Here is a 14,590-nt window from a genome sequence, read left to right on the forward strand (position 1 = left end):
TCGTTAGTAGTGACCACCGGCAAAGATGAAAGAATTGGGGCGCCTGGGTGGCTCAGTGGGTTAAGCCGCTGCCTTCGGCTCAGGTCCTGATCTCAGGGTCCTGGGATCGAGTCCCCCATCCGGCTCTCTGCTCAGCAGGGAGCCTGCTTCTCTCTCTCTCTCTCTGCCAGCCTCTCTACCTACCTGTGATCTCTCTGTCAAATAAATAAGCAAAATCTTAAAAAAAAAAAAAAAAAGAAAGAATCTACAGAGCTGAAATATATTCTTTATTTTATGAATGAAAACAGGATAAGGAAGAAAAAGATACCTTTGTTAGCTGCCCTGGAAGTACCATCGAAAGAACATCCTGGGGAAACAAGGAGTGATTTGTGTTGGGGGGAAAGGTTGGGGATTAGATATCCGGGTTCTGGAAGCCTGGGTTCCAAAGGTAGATAAGGCCTGTACTCTTAGATCTGAGGGAAGAGGGCCTGGAGTTTTGGACTCCTGAAACTGGAGGAGGAGGGGACTGGGAGCCTGGATTCCTGGGTCTGAGGCGTCTAGACTCCTAGGTCTGAAGGAGGTGGCGGCTGGGGGCCTGGGATCCTGGGTCTGAGGGAGGAGGGAGGTGGAAGTCTGGACTCCTGAGTCTGAGGGAGGGGGTGGTTGGGGGCCTGGACTCCTGGTCTGAAAGTGGAGGGAGGTGGGCGCCTGGAGTCCTGGGTCTGAGGGTGCTGGACACCAGGTCTGAGGAAGGAGAACGGGTGCTGCTGGGACTCCAGGGTCCTGGGAACTCACCACACCATAAGGGTCGTACCGGCTGACGCTAAGGCCACGACAGCCGCGAGCAGGCACTGGTTGCTCAGCGTCAGAGCCTCGGGCTTGGCCAGCAGCTCTCCCAGGCTTGGCCTCCAAGGTTTGATCAGGTCCGCCTCCCGGGGCGCCCAACGCAACACTTCCCGAAAGGAGACCTGGAGCTCGGTCTCCCCACGTGGGGGCGCACCAGTCACTGCGGGGCACGCACATCAGTCAGGCGCGAGCCCCGCCTCCCGCGCAGCCCCGCCCCCCCATGCAGCCCCACCCGCACCGTTAAGAAAGAAGTAGAGCCGAGCCAGCGGGATCTGGTCGTGCACGATCACGCAAGAGAATGTCCCACGGTGCGCGGGCTGCACCGGCCGGATCCGCGCCAGGTATCCCCGGGCCCACGGGAGGTCTTGGAAATAGGACACGTCCTGCGTCCGGACCTGAGGGGCGCTCGGGCTGAAGCGGCGGGAGGAGAGGAGCCTCGCCCGAGCCCAGGTCAGATTCCCTCTGCCGGGTCTAGCCAGTACGCCACGCTCAAGCCCCGCCCCCGAGATAGACCACGCCTCCTTGAGCCCTGGGCCCTTCCCTAACCTCAGAGTCAACGACCCTTCACGCACGACCCCGCCCCTAGAAGCGGCCTCCGGAGCCTTGCCTCCACTTCTAAATCCCGGGACCCCCCCCCCCCCTTGCACGAAGCCTGAATCTAGACCCAGCTCCCCCGATCCCCACCCGCGGCGTCCTGGCCCCGCATCCTCTAGGGAAGCATAACCCTCCTCCTAAGCCCTTTGCGCTGGCCCTGCTCGGACTCACACCTCCTCCTGCGAACTTCCAGGAATAGGTGATTTCCTCCTTAGGCAGTTCGAAGTTCACAGTGCAAGAGAACTTAGCTTCATTACCCCGAGTCACCGTCAAGTCCTGGACTGAAAACAGGTCCGCGTCACCGCCCGAGTCCGCCCCCGTTTCGCCGGGTAGCTTCCCGGCTTAGTTCCCGTTCCTCCGGTCCGGGCGGTTCCTTCCCCTTCCAGGCCCCGCCCCTCACCTGGGCAGTCCAGCGGGAGGTCGCAGACTGTGGAGTAGCACCCGCGGCAGCGGAAACGCCGGGCGACCTCCTGGAGTCCTGCAGGACGGAAACGCTTCAACTGGGCTCCATCCGCGTCCCCCAGCCCGGGTCCCCCTGGCCAGGTAGGGTCTGTGAAGCCTCCGGGCTCTGACGGCCACACAGGTCCCGGGCACCACCTTCCCCGCGCTCACTGGCTGGTTCGCAACGCTGTCTGACCTCTAGGACTCCTATTGGCTTGTTTTTGCTTTTGGGCCCGCCTTGTATTAGGTTTGTGTGCAATACCTGGTTTAATTGCTTTTCTCCAGGGTTCTTATTGGTCTCCTGTTCTAAATGCGAGGTTTGGCTCCCGACCACCTCCCTTCCCCCTCAATTCGAAGTTCGGGATGAAGAGCTTACCGCAGGGAGGAATGCAGGCCTGAACTGTGGAGAGAGAGGAAGCGTTACTAACCTGGAAGGCCTGGAGGTGCTCACCTGAAGCTCCCCCAGAGGACAGGTTACTGGGCCAGATGCTTTCCTGAGGGGGCGGAGCCAGGCCTGCCACCACCCACTTAGGGGGCGGGGGCAGGCCTGCGGCGTCCTACCCGCAGCCTTCCACCTGTAGGCAGGGCCAGGTGGTGTATTCCTCTAAGGCCCCGCGCAGATCCGCAGCTAAGGCGGGATCGACCCTGGTGTATTTCACGGGGCGGGGGCGGGGGCGGGGGCGGGGCTAGACCCTGGGCGCTAGTTTCAGGGGACAGGGTCAAAGGAGGGGGGCCCAATTAGAGAAGAGGTGTAGCCTGGCTAGGATTCGCCCATGGAGGAGGCCCAGTTGGAAAGGAGACGTCCCAGAGTGTGCAGGGTCCGGGAGATCCGGAGAGAGGCCCAGGCTAATCTTGGACAGAAGCATCCCAAGATGGGATTCTAGCTGGAAAGCAGATCCATTGAAGTGGGGAGCAGATTCTAGAATGTTCCTCCCAGGGGAAGAGGCTTAGAGGGACTGGACTGAGGGGAGAAGATGACTGGCTCAGGGTTTTAGAACTGTGTGTGCGCGCTTAGCTTCTTTTACCTTCTTTAAGCTGCGCAATGACCTTCCGCATTTTCTCCGCAGCATTAGGAAAAGCCACCTTAAAGGACCCTGGAGGGTGGAGGGGGGCCTTGTAGTAAAAACCCTTCCTCAAGGAAGTGTTTGTCACTTCTTCAGTCCCTTCCAAACCCACATGTGTAGTATATAAAACACCCTTCTTCTCCCCACCTCCTGCCCTGTCTACCTGGAAGGCTGACAGATCCCCCAAATCTCCTTTCGTGTGCCTCTGGACTATCTTTCTGATGGAACCCCTCTCTATTTATTTATTTATTTATTTATTTTTAAAAAGATTTTCTTTATTTGACAGAGAGAGATCACAAATAGGCAGAGAGAGGGGAGGAAGCAGGCTCCCTGAGGAGCAGGGAGCCCGATGTGGGGCTCGATCCCAGGACCCTGGGATCACGACCTGAGCCGAAGGCAGAGGCTTTAACCAACTGAGCCACCCAGACACCCCTGATGGAACCCCTCTTTTGCATCCTGTGTTGACCTTGTTGAGTTCTGCTAGGCCCTATAAGATCTGGCCTAGTTTCCTCCACCTTTCTATTCCATGCCTGTTACCCACCTTTCATTTCCCCTAGTATGAACACCACCATAATCTCTATCACCTCAGGGCCTTTGCATGTGCTAATGTGTTCCTAGCACATCTTTTCCGCTACTCCCACTCATCCTTCATCTCCTACCTCATGTCATCTCCTTCGAGGTTTTCCCTGACCACACATCTAATCTAATCCAGCTCCCTATTTTTGCCTCTCCAGGTATTCCATTTGCTCCATGTAGAGTTCTCACCAGTGTACAATTATATATATTTATATATACAATGATCATTTAAGTCTGTGTCTTCAGTTAGGAAACAGGTCATTCTTTAGTGCTATATCTCCAGAACCCAGGAGAAGGCCCTGAGTCTTAGCAAGCGCTCAGGAAGTATGTGTAGAATGAATTCCAGGATCTAGCTGGAGTGGAGACCACAACTGGTGGCCTGTGGCTCTAGTCCATCTCTTGAATGTGTTATATTTGGACTGGAAAGTATTTTTAAAAATGAACCAGTTGCCATCGTATAAAATTTGGGAAAGTCACATAAAATGTTTGGCATCTCTTTTCCAAAATTTGGAAGAGCTCTAACACAAGAGACTGTATTTTCATGAGGCAGCAATTAGCTTGGTGGCAGCCACCCCCTTTCGCCAGGGCCCACACCTGCCACTTCATATGGTCTCCAGATTATTCATTTCTAGCCCCTTTGACTCTTTTTATCTCTGTTCTCAAGGGTGTTGGAGTTTTGACCATTGTACTGGCCTCCAAACTGTGAGGTTTTGGGTTCTTCCCAATACGGATGGCTGGCTGGATTGATTTACTGGTGAAGGTGGTTTGGGAATTTAGAAATCCAGCAGATGTGGGGCGCCCCAATGGCTCGGTTGCTTAAGTGTCTGACTCTTGATTTCTGCTCAGGTCATGATCTCAGGGTTGTGAGATCAAACCCTGCGCTGGGCTCTGCACTCAACACGGATTCTGCTTGGGATTCTCTCTCTCCCTTGGCCCCTTCCGGTGCTCTCTGTCTGAACTGTGTCCCTCCCAAACTCATAATGTTGAAGCCCTAACCCCCAGGACCTCAGAATGTGACTGTACTTGGATATACAGCCTTAAAGAGGTAATTAAGTTATAATTAGGCCATTAGGGTGGGCCCTGATCCAGTGTGACTGATTGCCCTATAAGAGGAGATCTGGACACTGACACACTGAGGGGAGAACATGTGAAGACACAGGAGAGAGAGAAGATGGACATCTACAAGCCAGAGAGAAAGGCCTGAGAAGGAACCAACCCTGCTTCATCTTGGACTTCTAGCCTTCAGAATTGTGAACAAATACATTTCTATCTTTTAAGCAACCCAGTGTATGGCACTTTGTTAAAGGGGCCCTAGGAAACTGATACACAGGGATTGCTAGTTGCTTCCAAATATTTCTGTAGTAACATCACACTGCATTTCCACTGGGAAAGCACCCCCCAGCCCCACCAACCACCCAACTAAAAGACTATATTCCTCAGTACCCTTGCAGCTTCGTGTGGTCCTATGACCCACTTGTGGTCATATAACCAAGTTTTGGTCTGATTTGTAAGTGTAAGTGTTGTATGCGAGTCACAAGAAGGAGCCTTAAGAGAGAAGGGGCACCATCTTATTGACTTTTCCCCTTCCTCCATCTGCTGCCTGAAACTTGGATTTGACGGCTGGAGCTCTAGCAGTGATGCAGAACCATGAGGATAAGGACCACATCCTAGGATAGTAAAGCAGGAAGCTGGAAGGGGTTTGGGTTCCCCAGAAAAGGAAGTGGTGCTGCCATCTGAAACTTAAGCGCCTGCCTCAAGACTTCTAGCTTGTTTATGCCACTGCCTGTGCCTCTGTGATTTCAAACCATACAGAAAGGGAAGGAACTAATACTGGTGACAGAGTGGCTGATGGGATGTTCCTTGGGTATAAACTTGAGAGAGGGGGCACTGAAGCCAGGAAGTGGGTTCAGAATGAGGAGAGACTTAGACGTCTCTCCTTGGCCACAGGGTGGGCATGTGGTCTGGAGATGGCAGGATGGTCAGGAGGATGGGATCAGAGTGGGGTGCTCAAATGAGAGTCCAGGATGCTGGAGAGTCATTCAAGAAATATCTCTGTGCCAAACCAAGTAACTCACAAGGAGGATGAGTGTGGGATATGCCAAGGGAGCTATGGCAGGGGTGTGTGTGTGTGCATGCGTGTGTGTGTGTGATATCTAAGTACGTCATGGCAATAAGGTAGGGGTGGAGTGAAATGTCCAAAGAGGCCAAGGGGTGAAGGTTATCTCAAGTGAACCATGAGGGGGCATGGGTAGATGTTGCCAAGTCTCCCCCAAAGAGGCGTGTATCGTTAGGAAACTTCCAGCTGTTTCAGACTATCCAGGTTTGAGTCCTGGCTCATCCGTCTGTGAGCACACCTGCCTCCCATATGAAGAATCCATTTCAAGTCCCCTTCCCTGCATGACCTTGACCAAATATGTAACTTTCCTGATGCTCGCTTGGTAAAATGAGGACAATATTAGGATTGGGGGGTGGGATTTAACGCCATACAATATAAAAGCATCCCCATGCCAAACTACATGACATTGGATGGCTGCGTGAGAGGATGTTCGTAAGTGCTTAGGATGGTGTCTGGTATATAGTATTACCATCTCCAAGTTTGAGATGGGGAAATGGAGGCACAGAGAAGTTAGGAAGGTAGCTGAAGGTCACAGAGCTAGATTTGCCCCCCGGTGGTTGAGCTGCATTCCCTCTGGCACACTGCCCTTCTCTCCACACCATACCACCCACTCCCTGGTTTATATACACAAACAGTATCACCTGCCACCATCCAGAGCCTCTCTGAGTCAGCAGGTCCATCTCTTAGGTCCTCCATCTGAGAGACCTGGGAATTGCCCCCCCCCACCCCCGCCCCAATACAGCCAGTCCCAATATCTCCTGGGTCCATCCTTTCTGTCCAGCTGGGCCCCAACTTCCCCATCTGAAAAGTGAGGTTACAAATCCCCACCGGACAGGGCTGGTATGAAGATGGCCTTCAGGAGGATAATTAGTTATCAGTTAGTACAGACACAGCCTCTCCCATGTGTGGGGCAGGTTTGGCACAGAGTCAGATCCATCATCTTCCTACCCCTCCCCTCTCACACTTGCCCCTCTCTGCCAGCCCTTGTCTTGGGGTTGCGACTGGTCTGAACCACTGCTGACCTCCTCACAGGTCTCCCTGCTTCCGCCTTTGGCCCTCGTGGCCTTGGTCAGATCCTGCCTCTTTCTCTCTCCCTAAAACCCTCTGATGGCTCCCACCTCAAGCTGAAGTCAGTTCAATGGTCTGCAAGAACGGCTCTCAAGTGCGTTCCTGGAGCAGCAGCGGCTGGGAACTTGGTTTCCTGGCCCTGCCTCAGACCTACTGGTCAGGAATGAAGGGTGGGACCCAGGAGTCTGCATTTCTGCATGCTCCCAGGAGCTTCTTGCACACACCAGGGCTTGAAAACCACTGGCCTCTGAGGTCCTACGGGATGTGGTTCTTGCGGCCTGACTTCAGCCTCCCATCGCCCACCCCCGTTGACTGCACTCCAGCCCTACGCACTGGCTCTTCCTTTTGCCCAGGATGCTCTTTTGCACGCCCCTCCCCAGTTATCTGCCTGACTCTGCCACCTGGTTCAGGGCTTTCCTTAGTTGGACCTTCTCCTTCTCCTGAGCAACAACCCTGACCAGCCTATTTAAAATAACCACCCACGGGTCCCCCCGTTCCCTTTCGCTCCCTGTCTGCCTCCAGATCCTGGATTACCAACTGACATACTGCAGTGTTTCCCTGATTATGTTTATTGTCTGTCCCTCCCACCCCCCCAGTATGAGCAACGTGCGGGCTAGTGGTGTGCAGATTTGGTCACAACTATGTCCCCAGTGTCTCTGGCACATTCGATGAATACACCTGTCGGTCGTATTGCACCAGCTTCTCCCGGCCTCCAGTCTGCCCCCCTCAAAACCCCAGAGGGTCTTTCTGTGCCCAGAGCGGCGCCCCCCTTCCTCTGCTCATAGCCCGTGGACAGTCTTAAGTGTCCTTGACCTTTCAGCTAAACCCTGGACCTGTGTGTCTAGCTGTGTCCTGGATATCCTCCGAGTTCCTCACCTTCGCAATGTCCTAGCCCAGCTCACCATCGGCTCCCACCCCTGTTCTTTCTCCCGGGCTCCCTGTCTCACGGAGGACCCAGGGCCCACCCTTGCATGGAGCTGGACCCTGGGCGCTGTCCATTACCCCTCGACCCTAGTCCCCAGACAGAATGTCAGACCCAAGCCCTGTCCCTCCTGCCCTTGACTCTCTTCTTGAGTGCCTGCTTCTCCACCTTCACAACCCCGCCCCAGCTCGGGCCTCCTCACCCCAGCCTCCACCCAGGCCTCCCAGCCTCTACTGCCTCCCTGCTCCAGTGTGTCCCACACATAGGTCTAGGGGGGTCTTCTACATGAAGAACTGCACTTGCTCCTGCTCTCTTCAAAACCTATGACAAGATGGCCTAGGTGGGAAGAAGGTGTTTTCTGGAGTCCTCAGCACCTCCCCCCACCCTAGCTTTGAGTTGCTCAGGCCTTTCTATGGGGATGCGGGGATCTGCAGCTGAAGTCTTCTCCGTGCTGACTCCCCCAGGTGCCCCCTGGGTGGACAGGAACCTCCTTTTGGGATCATTGTCAGAAAGCTTGGTGGGCAAGACCAGAAAAGAAAGGTAACAGCAGCCGCAGAATGAAGCCTGAGCCCTGGAGCAAGGACTGGCCAGTTTATGCGGCACGCAGTGCTCCCTCTCCCTCTGAGGCTCCTCCCTCTCACCGTACTGCACCTCAATCAGGGAGGCAAGAACCTTGTCCCATCTTATAGGTGGGTAAGTTGAGACCCAGAGGGAGGCAGTAACACATCCAGAACCTCATAGCCAGGAAGCGGGGGAGCCACACAGTCAGTTCAGAGCTCATGTCTACCTGACCCCAACTCGGCTTCAGACTCTAGGTCATTTCTGCACTGGTCTTTGAGCTCCCCACCAGCACCCGCCCATCCCTTGCCCCCTGACAAGTAATCAATCTCATTCGGCTTATTAGCACTGCCTCCTCCAGGTCTGACACATTCTGTGCCCCCCCACAGCCATCTCTTGTGGGTTTGCACCCCATGTCCACCAAACCATCCCCACCCCACTCACCCCGGGCAGTGGCCATCTCCTGGAGAGAGTGGGTCATCTGGGTGAAGGCGTCATGCAGATGGCTTCTCTCATCGTAGTCTGGGAGCAAGGGTGGAGGACACAGGCTAGGAAAAGCAGTTCCTCCAACACCACGTCCACGGTGTGGACATTCTCTGTCTCTCTAGGACACCTCCTGTCTCCAAGTCTTTGTCCTGGCCCCACTGCTATCCCTCATCTCTGAGTCTGTCCCACACCCCCTTCTATCTACCCTGTCTATCCTGCCTTCTCTAAGTCTTTCCCCCATCTCTGTTCTCCTTCTGGAGTCTGTCCCCCATCTTTACCCTCCTCCCAGAGTCTGTCCCCCATCTCCGTCCTCCTCCCGGAGTCTCTCCCCCATCTCTGTCCTCCTCAGAGAGTCTGTCCCTCATCTCTCTCCTTCTCCCTGAGTCTATCCCCCATTTCTATCCTCTTCCCTGAGTCTCTCCCCCATCTCTCTCCTCCCCCGAGTCTATCCCCCACCTTCTCCACGAGTCTGTCCCCCCACATCTCTATCCTCCCCACTCTGAGTCTGTTTCCCCATCTATAGCCTCCCTTCAGTCTGCCCCCCAGTCTCTATCCTCCCCCCCTCTTCAGTCTGTCTCCCAACTCGATCCTCCTCTCACTGAATCTGTCCCTCGGTCTCCGTCCTCCCCTCTAAATCTGCCCCCACCCTCCCACTCTGGGCGAATCTCTCTCAGTGGTTTTCCACGCTGTCCGGAAGATCGCTGTGCATTACGCGCCTCGCCCCCCAGGCCCCTGGGGGAAGTGACAGGTTGCCTCACTGATTTCGGTGTCTAGGAGGCCCTCAAAGGCTGCGGCGAATGCTTCCTCACACTTCTGCAGCTCCCGGCTCTGTACACCAATAAAGATCTGGCAGATGCGCATGCGCTCCTTATAGGACGTGAAGCAGAGGAGACAGGCCCAGGCGGGGGCTCTCAAGACCATGAGGGCGACCAAGGCAGATGGGACAGCGCTGTCTTGGGCCAGCAGGGCCATAACAGAGGGTCGTGGCCCAGGGAGAAGCTGGTGACCTTTGTGAGGTCACCATGGGGTGGGGGAGGGGCATGGGGTACAGGTCAGAGGTTGGATTTCTGCTGCCGGTCAAATGTCAAGGTCTGGGTTTTCAGGGAGATGGGGTGTGAGGAGTCAGGGGTCAGGCGGGCGATCCCCCAGCTCGTGGATGGGCCGGACGCCAGGCTCCCAAGAACCTCACCTGTGACCCTGGATGTCCTCACAGGTTAAAGGGTCTCAGGGACCCAGAGGCCGGCAGTGTGGAGTGTAATGGCCTGACAGTCCCTGGGGTGGGGGGGTGGGGGGTCAGAGCAGAGATGGCACAGAGATACCGTGAGAGCCCGAGAGACAGAAACTGAGACATGGAGAGATACCGGAAAGCACAATAAGAGAGGGAGGGAGTGTCTGAGAGGCCGCAGGGTAGACACACAGCCCGCTCCAGAGACATGGCGGAGATGGAGAGACAGAGAAAGCAAAATAGAGGTTTCTTCATGGGAGAGAAATTCTTTGAGGGAAGTGGGAGGAGGGAATGCAGGGACAGGACAGGAGAGACAGCCCAGCTCCTCCTCCCAGGGTCCCCGGGCATGGGGCAGCGGTCAGGGGCTGGGGTCCCCGCCGGGCGTCCCGTGCAGGGCGCAGCCTGGGGAAAGCTAGGAGGCCGTATAGTGATCTCCGTGGGTGTCCTCCTCAACTATACAACCTCCTACCTCAGCCCGGGGGGCGCGGCCAGTGGACAGACAGACGGATGGATGGACAGATGGGGGTCAGGGAGGGTGGGGAGGGCCGGGAGGACCCCAGCCGCGATGGTGAGCCCCCGACACGGACCCACAGACTCGAGCTTGTGTGCGGCGAAGGCCCCGCAAGGTCGGTTCTACGGGTGGGTGCCAGGACCCAGGAATCCGGGCCCCCGGCCCCCTCCTCCCCAAGGAACGCAGGAATCAGTCCCTTGGCCCCTTCCTCAGCAGGGACTCAGGAGTTCACGCCCCTGGCCCATTCCTCCTCAACGGTCCCTGGAGTCCAGGCCTGCAGGCCCCTCCTCTCTCAGACACCTAAGTCCAGGCCCCCAGCCCCCTCTTCCCTCAGACCCAGGAGTCCAGCCAGGCCTGCCTCCCTGGGGAAGGCATAGCCGGGCTTCCTGGATGTGGAGTCAGAGGGAACCTCACCTGTTTGGGAGTTTGGCCCCTTGGGCAAGCAGCTCCCTCTCTACCTGTCAGATTCTGGAATCCAGGACTAGGGCGGAGGCAGGGATATGAAACCTTCAAACCTCTCTAGATATCCCCCCCCCCCATTTCTTCTTTTGGCCTCCCATCATTTATAATGATGACAGCTGTGATCCCTGAGCCCTAAGGCTGCCCCACGCCCAGCAGAATGCTGTCAGCTCCCCCACTGGGCAGGGGAGAAGGCCTCCTAGAGATCCGGAGAGGCTGGGCCGCAGCCCGGCAAGTGGGAGGAGCTGGGCCTGGTTGGCGGTGGCCCAGCCCCCAGCCTCGCCACCCCAGGGCTAAGAGTGTGCACCTGCGAGTCGCAGGTCAGTCCCTCTGTCCACTTCTGCCTGTCTTGCTCTCCCCCCACCACGCTCCACCTCCATCTTTCAGGCCCTCTCCGCCTGCTGTCTGTTCCTGCAGCGCCTGGTCTCCCTGTCAGACCCTGGCTTACCTGGTTGCCGCCACCTCCTGTGCCTGTTTCTCATTCTCCGTGCTCGTCCTTCTCGCCCCTCCGCGGTTCCGGCACTCTCCCTCGAGGATGGCCTCTCCCTCTCTCTCTCCTTTCTCATTCTTTTTCTTTTCCTCAGGTCTTTCTTCCTCCCTGGTCCTCCTCCCTCCCTCTCTCTTTGTCTCTCATTCTCTCAGTCTCTTTATTCCTCAAGGTCTCTGTCTCTGGCCTTCTCCCTTCTCCTCTCCCTTTCTCTCCATCTCACATCTCTGTCTCCCTCTGTCTCTCTCCTCCCTTCCCTCCCCTCCCACCCTTCTTTCTCCCTCCCTTCTCCTTCGCCCCCTCTCTGCCTCTCTCTCTCTCTCTCTCTCTCTCTCTTTCTCCTTCCCTCTCTCCCTCCCCCTCACAGCTCGGAGCCAGGTCTGGAGCTGGGGGTGGGGTGGGGGTGGTTCGAGAAGGGGCCCAGGGCTGGGGTAGCGACCTGCTGAGGAGGGGGAGGAGAGGCGGGAAGGGGGCGGAGGAGGAATGGAGGAGATGGGGGGCCGGAGTCGGGTCGGCTCTCATCCCCCTTCCCTCCTTCCCAACCTCCCAGACCCTCAGGCGGGGGCGAGAGTCAGGCCAAGGTGGGGAGGAAGGGGAAGGGAGGAGGCTGCCCCCGCCCCCCCCCCCCACAACCTGGCCCAGAGCCCAGTCCGGGTTCCCAGCATGCCCCGGGGCTGCCTGGGGCCTGAGGAGGGGGTGAGAGGGGAGCTGGGAATCTTAAAGATTTGCAGGACCCGAGCATCTCCCCACTCCCCCGGCAAATTTCTCCTTGGGGAAACTGAGACCTAGAGAGAAGGGTCAGGACTTGTTCAAGGTCACCGGACACGGCGTTGATGGAGACATGAACTCTCTGGGCCCATAGGCCCGATTTGGGGAAGGGGTTGGCGCTGGACTTCCTTCAGGTCTGGGTCCCCCTCCCCCTCTCTACAGACCCTGGGGAGCCCCCAAGGGTCAGAGAGCAGACCCAAACAGTCTGGCACCATGGCAACCAGCTGGCCCCGCCCCCTTAACCCCCGGAGGGCTGGGATCCAGCTGGGGCTAAAAGAAGAGGTGGGGACGCCTGGGTTCGGGGGAGGAAGAGCTAGGGGCCCGGACTTGGTCATTTTGTTAAGGGTGGGGGTTGGGGTGTGGACTTCCAGGTCTGAGGGAAGAAGAGGCCGGAGGCCCAGACTCTCTCGGTCCTGGGGTAAAGAAGGCTAAGGGTTCGGGATTCTGGAATTCTGAGGGAGGGGGCTGGGATGCGGACTCCCAGGTCTGAGGGAAGAGGGGGCTGGGGCCTGGAATCCCAGGTCCCCAAGGGAGCCTGGATGCTGGGCCTCTCCTCCGCCAGACATCCCCTGCCCCCGCCGCTGACCCTGGCCTGTCTGGCAGCCCAGACAACCTCCCCCCTCCTCCGCCCCCACCTCGCACGGCTCACCCTTGACCCCTCAAAGCCCCGCAGCCCCTTCCCTGCCCCTCCCCCTCCCCTCCAGCCAGACGTTAACCCTTCCGCTGCCGGAGGCACCTCCAAAGCCAGCCTCTCTCCCTCCACCTCCCCTGAGGGCTCGGGCGGGCATCTTGCCCGAGTGTCCTCCAGCCTCCGCATCTAGCTATCCCGGCCCCATCTCTCTCCTCCTCTGGAATCCAGGAGGTGTTCCCGGCCTCTCCTCCTCCGGAGTCCCGGCCCCCAGGCCTCCAGCCCCCTCCTCCAAGGATTCGGGAGTCTGAGTTCCCAGCCCCCGCCTCCTCCAGGAACCCAGAAACCCAGGCAGCCGAGGCGGCCTCCTTCTGGGACCCTGGATCCTGGCCCCAGCCGTCCCCACCCTCCCGCCCACCAATCCCGCTTTCCGCAGACTCACGGCTCCGGGGCTCCCGCGTCGCAGGGCAGGGGCTCCCCGGCCAGCCCCAAGGCCGCGCCGAGTCCGGCCCGCCGCCGCCCGCTCTCCATCCTCTCCCCGCCTCTGCCGCCCGACGGCCTCTCCCCTTCCTCCCCGCGGCCCCGCCATCCTCCTTCCCTCCTCCCGACTCCCTCCGGCCCGCGTCTCCGCCCGGGACCCCGCGGGCCGGCCCCCTCCCTGGGCGCCCCCGCCCCGGCCCCTCCCCGCCGCCGGCCGGGCCCGGCCAGCCTCCCCCGGCCCCGGAGCTGGCCCTGGTCCAGGGGAAAAAATTCCATCCAGCCCCGGGGAGGAGGCGCGGGCGGGGGAGGGAGCGCGCGGGGAGGCCGGCCGGGAGCGTGACGCAGGGCGGAGGGAAGGGACAAAAGGGGCCGGGGCGGCGGGGCGCCGCGCTCCACTTCTCCCTCCCTCCGCCTCCCGCGGCCGGCCCCGCTCGCCCCTCTCCGCTTTCTCCCGCGCCCTCCACCTCTGCTCCTTTGCCGTCTCGCCGCGGCGGCCGCCTCCTGCGCGGTGCGTTCTCCTCCTGGTCTCTGTGACTCTCCTCTTCCTCCACCCGCCGGCCCCCCCTCCCCCGCCGCAGCGGGGTCCGCTCCCCTCCTCGCTCTCCCCCTTCCTGCCCTCCCAGCCTCCTTCTCTTCCCTCCGCTTCGGTCCCCCCTCCCGCTCCCCGCACTGGGGCCCCAAAGGTGAATCAGACCCGAATCTGCCCTTGCAGACGGAGCTCTCAGTCTGATGGAGGAGACAGCCCCCGACGCAGACAGTTCCAATCCAGGGCGATCGGGGTATGACAGAACCAGAGGCCGGCGGCTGTGGGAGCCCAGGGGCGGAAGGAATCCTTTCACTTGGGGACAGCCGGAGGGACCTCCGAGAACCGGGAGAAGTTAGATCTGGGTGGCCGAGAAGGGGGCTGGCCGCAGCAAGGGCGTTCCAGGCAGAGGTTCGAAAGCAGGGAGCAGGGGGCGATTCCGGGAGGACCGCAAAGCAGTCAAGTCTGCCTAGACCCTTAGAGGACAGGAGCCGAAGTGCTCCGAAGATGCGGCTGAGGTGGTGGGCGGGGCCAGGCTCACGAGCGTTTCGAAGGCCAGGCTGGGAACTTTCACCTAGGGGTGACAGGGAGCCATGGAGGGCTGTGATCAGATCTGGGCGTCGAAGAGTCCCCTCTGGGGCCCTGTGGGGGGGGGGGATGGGTGCAGGGGGAGGATGCCCGAGCTGGGGCTGGGACCCTGCGGACAAAAAGGAGGGGGTGGGGCAGAGAATGTGAGGACGCAGGAGCTCCTGGGGACTGACAGACTGTGGGGGTGACGGGAAGTGAATAGGTGAAGAAGATATATCAGCCAGGAGTCTGGCGCAGGAATTGGGGACAGAAGTTGTTCCCAGCTGGGAAT

General features: G+C 58.6%; 1 protein-coding gene and 1 long non-coding RNA gene across 5 annotated transcripts; one reads left to right on the top strand and one right to left on the bottom strand.

The window, feature by feature from the left end:
* Nucleotides 1–245: 245 nt before the first annotated feature.
* Nucleotides 246–11,473, bottom strand: SPACA6 (sperm acrosome associated 6). 3 transcript variants are annotated; one of them, XM_013050696.2, is made up of 9 exons: nt 9,409–11,472; nt 8,609–8,686; nt 2,886–2,954; nt 2,237–2,260; nt 1,820–1,897; nt 1,591–1,700; nt 1,064–1,220; nt 775–985; nt 246–346 (listed from the first exon to the last, which is right to left on the bottom strand). In XM_013050696.2, exons 1-9 carry the CDS (start codon nt 9,620–9,622, stop codon nt 313–315), a joined length of 975 nt encoding a protein of 324 aa, XP_012906150.1. In that variant the 5' UTR covers nt 9,623–11,472; the 3' UTR covers nt 246–312. The 3 variants fall into 3 exon arrangements, with proteins under 3 accessions (XP_012906150.1, XP_012906151.1, XP_044933369.1); XM_013050697.2 differs by lacking the exon at nt 1,064–1,220 and having other exon boundaries at nt 1,593–1,700; nt 9,409–11,473; XM_045077434.1 differs by lacking the exon at nt 2,886–2,954.
* On the top strand, nt 1,145–4,781 carry LOC106004609. 2 transcript variants are annotated; one of them, XR_001177659.2, is made up of 3 exons: nt 1,145–1,275; nt 1,806–1,962; nt 2,146–4,781. It is a non-coding gene; the product is annotated as an uncharacterized LOC106004609 (long non-coding RNA). The 2 variants fall into 2 exon arrangements; XR_006605898.1 differs by having other exon boundaries at nt 1,147–1,275; nt 1,613–1,962.
* Nucleotides 11,474–14,590: the final 3,117 nt, after the last annotated feature.

Source organism: Mustela putorius, unplaced genomic scaffold (genome assembly GCF_011764305.1).
Source record: "Mustela putorius furo isolate JIRA1106 unplaced genomic scaffold, ASM1176430v1.1 tig00000196_pilon_pilon_pilon, whole genome shotgun sequence".
Classification (NCBI taxonomy): domain Eukaryota; kingdom Metazoa; phylum Chordata; class Mammalia; order Carnivora; family Mustelidae; genus Mustela; species Mustela putorius.